The sequence below is a fragment of the Arachis stenosperma genome, chromosome 7 (assembly GCF_014773155.1).
Source record: "Arachis stenosperma cultivar V10309 chromosome 7, arast.V10309.gnm1.PFL2, whole genome shotgun sequence".
Lineage (NCBI taxonomy): Eukaryota > Viridiplantae > Streptophyta > Magnoliopsida > Fabales > Fabaceae > Arachis > Arachis stenosperma.
The window spans coordinates 90,475,696-90,487,009 of NC_080383.1; the positions used below are offsets into that span (position 1 = coordinate 90,475,696).

General features: G+C 32.8%; 2 protein-coding genes across 7 annotated transcripts; one reads left to right on the forward strand and one right to left on the reverse strand.

The window, feature by feature from the left end:
- Positions 1-188: 188 nt before the first annotated feature.
- LOC130940729 (uncharacterized) lies at positions 189-4,147 on the forward strand. Of its 6 annotated transcripts, XR_009070376.1 has the most exons (7): positions 189-704; positions 1,777-1,970; positions 2,084-2,157; positions 2,348-2,454; positions 3,023-3,115; positions 3,212-3,447; positions 3,792-4,147. XR_009070376.1 is itself a non-coding variant. In XM_057868958.1 (6 exons), the coding sequence occupies exons 2-5, from the start codon at positions 1,778-1,780 to the stop codon at positions 3,368-3,370; spliced, it is 552 nt and encodes a 183-aa protein (XP_057724941.1). In that variant the 5' UTR covers positions 189-704; position 1,777; the 3' UTR covers positions 3,371-3,447; positions 3,792-4,147. The 6 variants fall into 6 exon arrangements, 1 of the variants encoding a protein (XP_057724941.1); XR_009070377.1 differs by having other exon boundaries at positions 1,777-2,157; positions 3,009-3,115; XR_009070375.1 differs by having other exon boundaries at positions 2,084-2,454.
- A 2,969-nt stretch (positions 4,148-7,116) lies between these two features.
- LOC130941974 (acidic endochitinase-like) lies at positions 7,117-9,351 on the reverse strand. Its single transcript, XM_057870635.1, has 4 exons — positions 8,388-9,351; positions 7,736-7,843; positions 7,421-7,625; positions 7,117-7,329 (listed from the first exon to the last, which is right to left on the reverse strand). The coding sequence occupies exons 1-3, from the start codon at positions 9,331-9,333 to the stop codon at positions 7,432-7,434; spliced, it is 1,248 nt and encodes a 415-aa protein (XP_057726618.1). The 5' UTR covers positions 9,334-9,351; the 3' UTR covers positions 7,117-7,329; positions 7,421-7,431.
- Between the last annotated feature and the right edge of the window lie 1,963 nt (positions 9,352-11,314).

Sequence of the window (11,314 nt, forward strand, 5' to 3'; positions counted from 1 at the left end):
TCCTGGTACTCTTTTGGCACGCTTTAAAGTGTGGCCAAAAGGTTTTTTCTGCCACGCTTCAAAAGCGTGGCCATAAAGAGCTACAAAGACGTTTTAAAAGCGTGGCGAGAGGGTTGAACCGGACAGAAAACCGACTGGTTTAAAAGAAACGGCGTCGTTTTTGCCAAACTTGCTTCCTTTCACTCTTGGTTCTAAAGCTCCTTCGTTTCTTTCTCCCTTTCTCCCTCCGTTTCTTTCATTCACAGAAACTCATCCAAAAAACCCTAGCACTGTAAGCCTACACCACCGCCGCCGCAAGGAGTGGCATACTGCTGCCGTCCGTCCGTCTATCTAGCTTCCCTCGTGCACCATGTCTTCAACTCCCGTTCGCTATCACCGATCGCAGCTGCTTCCTCGAGCTCGGCGTCCGTCGTCTTTGTCTGCTCAGCCGCGCTTCCGCCGCCGTTGGTTGCCGTTAACGTTCGCGTCTTCGTTCAGCCGTCGTCTTCATTCGCGTTCTTCGCCGTTCAAGTTTGCTCGGCGTTCACCGTTCGCGTTCACTCGCCGTTCACTGTTCGCGTTCACTCGCCGTTCACCATTCGCGTTCACTCGCCGTTCACCGTTCGGGTTCGCGTTCGTCTGGAAGCCACGTTGCCCTGCTTCAAACTCTGCGACCAACCCGTGCGCTCCACCTAGCCGTCGAACTGCTCTCTTTTGTCACCGCCGTGAGTTCCCTAAACCCACCACCAAACAATACACTCACACAACACCAATACTCTGCTTGAAACTCTGCAACTTCTTATTTCTATTACAATAAGTAACTATTTGATTTGGCAGTGGTTTGGATTTTTTTCATAGACTGAATTAAAGTATACAATAGTTATGTTCTCTTATCTATCACATTGATACTAAACTTTGAATTCTCTTATTTCGTTTCAAGTTTTCCGCACTCAACATGTTTGATGAAATGCTTTAACCATATTTCGGGTTGGTTTTATCATTTCTAGCTTTTAAAAACTTAGTACGTTGATTGCATGTGAAATTAGAATAATTGGATCTTAGTAATTAGGAAATTTTAGCTGCAAAAATAGCATCTTTGTAGAAAACATATTAGCATGATGATTCCACTTGCATTAGTGTTCTTCTGGTAAATTTTAACTGTTAGTGTGAACTTGTTGATTTGCTAATTGTTCTTGTGTTGTTCTGTTGTTCTTCTGTTATTTTTATTTTATTTTTTGTTGTTGTGATTTTCTGTTTTTGAACCTGTTAAGTTGATAATTTGCTAAATTATTGGGCTGCTGTTGTTTTAATTTGCTAAATTGTTAGGTTTTTGTGATTTAATTTGTTGGATTTTCTATTTAGGTCTTGTTCTTGTTTATTTGCTAAATTGTTGTTGTGTATTTATTGTTGTCTTTGAGATTCTTGCTGGATATTGGTGATCATTGATTTATTATATTCTTCATGTTTTCATTGTTTTGTTGATTGTTTGTTTTGTTTCAGAAATTATTTTTTTGTGATCAATGCTCAAACTTTAAATGCTGTTCTGTTGGTTTTGCAGTGTTTGTCTTGTTTCAGAAATCAATTTTTTGTTATCAATGCTCAAACTCTGAATGTTGTTCTTTACAAAGAGTTGTTTATCTTGTTTCTTTAAATAGCTATGTAAGTTTAACTTGCAGAAAATGTATTAATAAGCTAGAATGTGAGTCAATTTTTGAGCATTTTTCTATTTTCTGTACTAAATTTTGGACTAGCAACTGTGATTATTTGAACTAATTAGTTACCTTTATTCTTGCTCAGCATGGCACTCTCGGGGCACTTGTCCAAGATTCTGTTAAGAGCCACTACTAGACCCTGTTTTACTGTGCACCCACCCTCCGCCACTGCCGCTACCCCAGTGCCACCACTAGGCCGCCACCGTGTTGCTCCGGCCATTCACTCATCATCATCAATCTTTCCCTTCCCTTCCCCTGTTCCAATTCCCTGCTTCCCAGGTTCCCCTTTCATCTCATTTGATTTTATTTCTCTTAAGTGAATTAATAATGAAGAAACTCAGGTTACACGTTATAATGACACTCTTTAACATTTTGTTCTTGTGTTTGTTCAGGAAGGGAATGTGCTGAATAATTATATTAAAAGATGGATTTAGGCATTCTTTTCTTCCTCTTTCACACCCTGCAGGTTTTGACAGCTACTAAAATTAGATATTGGAGGTTTTGTTCAATTAGATGCTAGGTTTTGACAAGTCCCCATGAGATGTAATGGCAAAAGAGAATTGATAGGCACACAGTTTCTTCTTGTTATCATGCTATATAAAAAACATGTCTCAGTTGTGGTGGTTTGGTTTGGTTTTTGTTGTTTTCCATTGCAGGAATGCTATTGATTCCTCTTTATTCAAGCAATGGTTGCATAACTTGCAAAGTGAGATTGGGATTTCTAGCTGATGGCACCTTGGCTCTGAGACAAGTTCTAATTCAGGTAATTGCATCATCAGTGTTTAAAAAGTGGATATGATTTCTGATAATTAGGCCTTGTTAAGTGGTAATTTTAGTAACTGACTAACCTGTTAGTCTTCTAGTCTTATTCATGTTCTCAAATCAAAATCAACGAAACTAGTTGGACTCTTTTTGGTGTAAACAGGGTGTAGACATGTTTGGAAAGCGCATTGGGTTTCTCAAATTTAAAGCTGACATTTATAAGCCAGTCTATGTTTCCATTTTCTTGTGTTAATTTTAGCAAGGGGCTATGAACTAGTAAACATTTTACCTGTTATGCTCTATATATATTATTCAAAAATAGTTTCTTAGTGCTTCAATATCCAAAAATTGGATTCCTCATCATGGCAAGCAATGTATTAATAGTATTTGATTCATAGGCATACCACATTCTGAGCTATGTGGTATCTAAGATGCACAACTATTAGGATCTTTTGCTTCTTACCTTATGTTCTCAGGCATCCATCATTCCTCTTTTGCTTGTAATTTCTGTGCACTTGTACCTGATGCTGATTTCTTTCTTTATATATAATAAAGTAAACCGTGATTAGGTTCCAGGTATTGTATTTGCAAGAGGACCTGCTGTGACTGTGTTGATACTTCTGGAATCAGATGGTGAAACTTATGCTGTCCTTACTGAACAGGTTCTTAGATGTTGGATCCTTGCAGAGAGAACTATGTTTTTTTTCAAACATTTTAACTAGAGTTCCATATTATGCTTATTATTTTTTATTTATCAGGCAAGGGTTCCTACTGGAAGAATTATTTTGGAATTGCCTGCTGGAATGTTGGATGATGACAAGGGTGATTTCGTTGGCACTGCAGTTCGTGAGGCTTCTCTCTCTACAATTCTTCATGGCTTAGTTGTGCCTGACAGGTTGAAGAGGAGACTGGCATAAAGTTCAAACTTGAAGACATGGTTGATCTCACTGCTTTCTTGGATTCTTCAACAGGATGCAGATTTTTTCCCTCACCGGTATACCTTAAGCATTCTGCATCAACCTTATTGCTTTATTGGTTTTGCAAATAAATAATTTTGTCGCTTGAAAAAAGAGCTAATAATGCATCTGCTTTATAGTTGTTCAATAATTTAGTTTGGTATTTTGAGCATAGTTTAGTTTCGTGTAATTGTACTTTTAGATTTGCATTTACCAATCAGTGAGCATTCAATTCAATTTCTGGCTATCTGTGGTTCAATCTAACAGTATTTGATAATCCTCGCTTATGGGTCTTTTTTTCTCTAAATAAAATAAAATAAAATAGTGAGAATTTATTATCTCTCTCTCTAAGGATCTAATTTTTTTGCTAAATGATTAACAGACAGTAGACTATAAGAGACCAACCTATGAAAAAGTTGAGAACCTCCAAGCCTTACTTCCAAGGGAGTGCAATATCTGCCAAATGCAAATCGGTGAAATGTTGAACTTTATGGATTCAAAATGTAGTTCAATCCATTTTCTTCACTAATTTTCACTTACTATGAGTTTCGAATACCACTGCCACTATTTGTAAATGGATGCTAGGTAGAAGCTGCTCATTAGGTGCCTACTACTTTTTGTAATAATAAAGATAAATAGATGTGCAAGGTGTTTAGAATTTTTATTCCTATTAGCATAACAATGCTGATGAATTTTTATAGTAGAATGTGAACCTGGTTTAATTTGGAATTGTTAATACATGCATAAATTAGAGTTCAAGAATATATTAAAATTACACTTGAATATTTTGTAATGCATTCGAATTTTAATATGGATAAAAATAATTTTAAATAATTAAAAAATACAATAAAAATGGGTGACACGTAAAAATAAATGTAGGAATAACCCCAAAATAAAGGAGGCTACTATAATTAAAAAATAATACATGTAAATGAATACTATAATTAGGTAATAAATTAAAAAAAAAAATACATTAAGACGACGGTTATAGTTTCGCTTTGCACTATATATATATATTGACGTCAACAGTGAATACTCATTTTCTTTGTTACACGTGTCTTTCTCTTCTAAGTTCTACCACTGTTACCATCATCGATCAGGTACAACACTCTTGGATCTTTTGATTTTCTTTCTCATTTTCTCACTTCTTCGTTCTTTACTGTTAGGGTTGCATTGTGCTACGCGCGTTGAACTTCTGATTTCATTTTCTCAATTCTTCGTTCTTTACTGTTAGTTAGGGTTCAATTGCATTGTACGTGCGTTGATCATTTGATTTTCTCACTTGTCTTCGTTCTTTACACTTAATCACGTTACTTTGATTCTTAGTAAATTTATTTTTTTTTATAATTTTACTCTTAAAGATTTTTACTTATCATGAAATATTTGTAAAATGACTAGAATCACATTACTTTAATTCTACAAACATATTTTGAAGATGATAACGGAAATAACGGATCGTGTGCCTCCTGAGAAAACTGTAAAATATGAAGATGATAAGTCTAAAAGTCCTATTACTCTAATGGAGGATTGGAAAGGAGGCTTCCATTGTTAATCTAGGAAGAATTGATTAAAAATTTGTAATATATATACTTCATATATGTCTTAGCAATATATGAACAGATTATTAAAATGATTTGATATATATTGCATGGTGTTTTTTTTTTTTAGTCAAGATTCAATAGAGATGTCAAATCTTGAAAAATAAAAAGAACAAAATAGAATGTAAACAAATAAAAAGATATGGAATTTTTTTTACATAAAGTAATTATATAAAATAAAATATAATTCACAAGACATAAAATTTGTATGGCATTGTTGTTGAAATAATAAATGAAAATGACATTACTTCATCATAAAAATATGGGTTTTTTAAACTAAAATATCTCTATAGTGCATAGAAATAAAGAAAAATTGTAAAAACTTTCAATCGATTGGGTAACACAACCAATCGATTGAATTGGGCAAATCCATATTGTTTTGATGACTTCAATCGATTGGGTAACACAACCAATCGTTATCCAATCGATTGAATTGTGAGACCTCAAGTTATTTTGAAGCATTCAATCGATTGGGTAGTATAAGCAATCGATTGAATTTTAAAAAACCCACATTTTAGTCATCGTTCAATCGATTGGGTAATATGACCAATCGATTGATTTTTGTGAAAATCATGGTGCCTTGCAATTTTTAATCGATTTTTAATATGACCAATCGATTGAGTTATGGGAAACCTGAAATTCAATCGATTGTTTTGATAATCCAATCGATTGATTTTAAAAAAAAACACGATTTCACAGCCCTGGACAAACGTCACGGATCAAATATAAACTTTTAATCGATTGGAATGGCCAAAAAGTTTATTAGATCTAATTCGTTATTGTTTTTTACTTTAATTGTTAATAAACATAATAGATGAATGATAAAATAATAATTTATAAAATAAAAAATAGTTTTTATAATTAAATAAAATATATGGAATTAATTTGTAATTAAAATTAGAAAAGGACTATTTAGTAATTATTAAAAAAAAACTTAAAAAATATGTTTTGTTATGAAACTATTTAATAGTCCAAACGTTGTGGGACCATCAAATCCTTAACCTAGTTACTTTAGTCTAGTTTTCTAGTCTTAGCTATAAAGTTTAGATTAAAATTATGCAAAAATAAAGAGCGGTGATTGAAGTCAAAACCATATTTTATGATGACGACGTTGAGAAACAGAATTATAGAAGTTGATTAGAACCAAATACAAAAATATAATTAGATTATAAAATCCGTTATAAACTTATAATCAACTGTCTACACAATGTAATAATTAGACTCAAGAATTTAATCCAAAATTTAAATTTGTGTTATAATTAGATTATAATCAAGTAACATTCAAATCATATTGCAAAATTCGTTTATAATCAAATTTGCATAAAATAATAATCTTGAGAATTTAAATCAAAGATTAAATTTATGTTATAATTAGATTATAATATGAAGATTCTCTAGAGAAGGCAGTTGAATAAAAAAATAAATCCCGCTAGGAAGTCAATGGAGTATCTTTACAATATGTATAATGAACGTTTATTTGGTTTAATATGAGTTTAAAAAATAAACATTCAGGATAAAACATTACTAATTTCTCAAACATAATACCCCTATACTATCCAGAGTAATCATCCGGATACCAGAGATAATAAACATATGATATTCTACTGAATCGAACATCCCTAAATCCCCATTGTACACATTGTACATATACTCCATTAGCTCCCTATATTTCCTCTAAAAGAATACAATAATAATAATAATAGCAACTTAAAATAATGTAGTAGAATTTTCACTGTAATCATACTTGATTACAAACACTAAAACAAGTAAAATTACTCTTCACACACCTAAATTATACATAATTTAAAACACTTCTAAGTTTTCACTTAACTTAGAGAAAGGAGAAATACATGAACTCCATGAATTCACACCTCTAAAACACCACTAAACTCAAACCAAGATTAACAACCTCTAAATGCTAACCCAACTTAAGAAAAAAAAAAAATTCGATAAACATTAACCTAGTTCGTATTTTAAAACAAACAGTCAACAATATGTGAATATGATTTTTATTGAATTCTACCTTTTTTTTTGTTACCCTTATGACTTTTTTTTATATATATTTTCACTCTCAAGAATCGATCAAATTAACAATACCTCATGGTTTGATATAAAATGTATTAAAAAAAAGGACTTCCTATAAGAGGACATATATATTAGTACTCAACTTTTACCATTATATTCCTTAAAAAAGATGACAGCGTTTTTTGAGTGCTGAACTTCATGGTGAAGAATGGTGGTCGCTTTAGGTGAGCAAGATCAATTGCATCATTTTAGAGCAAACAAAAACATCTTCCATAGTTGGTTTGTCTACTGCACAATCTTGTACACACAACACAATAGAAATGAGTTGATGTAAATATGCATGGAACACACATTAGTAAGCACAAATGTGTTAGGACTCCCAACATACCTTATAAACACTTAAACAGGACCAAAATCACCCTCTCCCACCTTATTAATGGATGAGAAATTGTTTGAGGCTGCAATGTTGCTTTCAAAACTGAATACTTTCACCTCATTACTTCTCCTTTCTTCTAGTTTGATGTTTTCTGTTTTGTTTGGATTCACTCCATTGGGTTCAGTAAATGATATCTTTTTGTCCAATTTTCCATCCACTATTATTGATATGAAAAGTATGATAATAACATGTAATTAGAGAATACAGTAAATGATAACACTATGTTTTAAATTATTAATTATGTTGGAACTTGGAAGTTGAAACTACCTTGTGATTTATCTTTTCTCCTTGAGACACAACATAAGCAGAGGATAAAACATGTTATTGCAAATGCTGCTCCAACCCCAACCATAAGCCATATCCACCATTTGTTTGCTGACAAATACAAACAAGTCCATAAAACAATTGCCATTCTTTGCATACATTTTCATCTTACCTAAATGAAATGCTAAATTTTCATACTTAAGGCTGCGTTTATTTCTAAGAACAGGACAGGACATACACTGAAAACAGAACAGAATAAGATACTGATGGACAGATACACAAAATTTTGTGTTCTTATATTCTGTTTGGTGATAAACTAAAACAAATTATGAAAATTTAATTTATTCTAATTTTTTTTCATTCAAAAAATTTGAGATGAAAAATATAACAATAAAAAATATAATTATGAAAAATTAACGAGAATAATGAAAGAAAAAATAAAAAATAAGTTGTTTTCTTTGTTAGTGTCTTTGTGTCATTCCTGTCAGGATGGACACAAAATACACTAATTCAGTGTCTCTGAACACATTGTCTCTGTCCATGTCTCATTTGCCAAACACGACTTTGTGTCTCAGTGTCCCTCTTGTCTCTGTAAACAAACGTAGCCTAACAGAATAAGGACTCTGCAGGGTTTGAAGTTTGAACTTGATCATACCTTTGTGTTCATCATTTCCTCTGCATTCAGTATGGTTCTGTTGTGTGCAAGAAAAACTTCTGATGTAGTTGCTGTATCCAGTTTGTTTATCATAGTATGTTGTCCACAGCATCACACCTCCATAGTTAGGTGACTTCGTTATGGCAGGTAGAATGTCTGTTACCAACACATTAACTGGAACATAGCCATTGCTTGCAGCTTCACGAGACGCCGGCAATCCCAAAAGGACTTTCCCATTTTTCACAGATTTAGTCCATTGATTCCAAGAGTTCAACAAATTGTTGACATCACCATCTTCATATTCACAACCAGGATTGTTGTAGAACTGGATCCAAACATAGTCAAAAACCTCTGTGGAAAGTGCAATGCCAAGTTCAGCATCAGGAAATGGACACTGAGGTGCTGCACTTAGGTAAACCTTTCTTGCCGGCGTGCTATGCGACTCGAGGTAGCGCGCGAGCTCCTCCCAGTGTTGTGGTGGCGAAATCTCAATGTCAAAGTCAATTCCATCTAACACAGCATCCCCTAACGGACGCGACGAGGGAGATGACTTGCCACCCAAGAAACTGTTCCACAAGTAATCAGAAACATTCTTGGCATCATCAGAGGAAGCTAGGCTGTAATTCCCATCTGCTCCTCCAATTGAGAGCAACACTTTGATCCCTTGCATTTGGCAATTCTTTATGTCTGTGCTCAATGTTTTGCAACCATCCATAAGAGGGTCACAGTGACTTGCAAGATTAATAGTAGGCACTGTTCCATTTCCAAAATTGTTCAGGAAGGCTAAGATCACATAGGAGTATTTTCCTGTTGAACATGTTTCTGTTAGGGTACCTTCTCCATCATTTTGACCCCAGTAAATGGCAATATCATTGTTTGAATCTGCTACAGAGTTTTCAAGCAGTAGAAGGAATAACAAGGAAGAGTGAAGAATTCTTTTAATCATCTTTGTTTCTGTTTTATCAACACAATATCTTCTAATCCACATTACTAATAAGGTAATAAACTTTATAGTATCGTTGGATTTTGAATGATACATCATTGAACCAATCGTCATGTTTTATATATCTTTTGAGGCCGGCAATAAAATTCATAAAATAAGAACATGAGTGTCAACTGCCAAGTAGTATTTAAGTTAGGTGGAAACTCAGGTACAGTCGACTTTACGTGAAGTTGATACTTGAGAATCGTTAGATTATTTGACTGATTTGACTAAATTTTTATCTAACAGCTCTTAGATATCAACTTCACGTGAACTCGACTTCACCTGAGTTTTCACTCTTAAGTTAATGTTTCTCTTTTTTTTTTCCATAAAATATTAGTAAAAGTGGATTAGAACGATGATTGGTTGATTCTTGCTGGAATCTAAAACTATGTTTTGATAAAGTGACAGAAAATTTTGCCTAAAAGGGTATATAATTCAGAGAATAATATTGCATAACGTGAGGGAAATGAATTAAGAATAAAGAGCAGGTAAAGTAACTCAAGAATTTTTCAAACTCTGAAACTTTAAATAACTGAATATATATCCATCACTTCTGACTTTATCTATTTGAGGGATTCAATTCAATCAAATTCAAATAATGAATGAATGAATATGCAATGAGCCCCACACTTGGCAGCCTCAATTGGACACGAAACTTTGGCAATGCCAAATGCCTCACTCTTGAGTCTTGTCATTGAATATTCTTTTCCTTTTAGCTTTCTCTGCCAGCAACCAAACAATTATTATATTCGTTTCTATCTGAAAGAATATATTATAAGTGGGTAGGGAATACAAAGCAAAGTAGATAAATTCATTCATATAATATTTATCTGAAATTTAAGTTAATTTTTATTTTTTTAACCAATAATTTTTAATAAATAACATACCTAACAAATGAACAGACTATATACCACATTGTCCTCGTCTACGAAGTATGGGTATTTCGCTGCGTATCAAACACATTTTAAATACTTATCAACATTCGTCCAATATACATATATGTTGTATCCAATCGTATTTTAATAAAAAATAAAAAAATTTTAAATATACTTAAACACATCTAAATATCATTACGTATCAGTATGTCCAATTTTATTATTAATATATATTTAAAATTAATTTAAAAATAGCATATTTTATTTTTATTAAAATAAAAATAAGACATTAAAAATAAATAAAAAATTAATTTATATTTTAATATTTTATCATTAGAATTTATCTAAAAAAATTTATATTTTATAGTTTATATATATACATGTCTTCTTGTGTCCTATAAACTTTTAAAATTCATGGCGTTCCTGTATTGTAAGTCCGGTATTAATATCTGTGTCCGTACATCATAAGTGATTATAAACTAGTATTAAACTCCAAAAATTAAAAATAAAATAAAATAAAATTCACAACTTTATGCACTAAATTCTTGTCCGTATGTACTTGTTTCCTTGCGACTCATCAGGTGGCGGCACAAAAAGTTTGTGTTTGACTTAGAAAGCGAATAAAGAGAGGCACGTATCTAAGCAATGAAGAATCTCAGCAGCAACTTTAGGATCCTCAAATACACCTGGCACTTACTTGTTCATTCTCTCATTCATTCTTTTCTTCCTTTTTTGCGAAATTATTGTAGATTCTCTCTACTGAGTAGTGACCATTTCCATCTCTCTTTCTCTGTTACGTTTTGCATTATATTTCCCTTCTTGATTTTCCATTTTTCTTGTTATCAAGCAAACACCTATTTTTAGCTTTCTATAACCAAGCCAGCCATTTCTTTTTCTCTCTCTCTTTCTTTCTTTGTGGCTTTCGGTTCTCTTTCTTATTCTGGATTTTTGGAGGAGCTTCTTTCATGCATGCATGCACGCTGGTTCTTGTTACAACTTGATCTTTCTTTTGCTTTTTTCAATAATCACGTTATCTCTTTAGATTCCCGGGGACAAAAGAAAAAAGA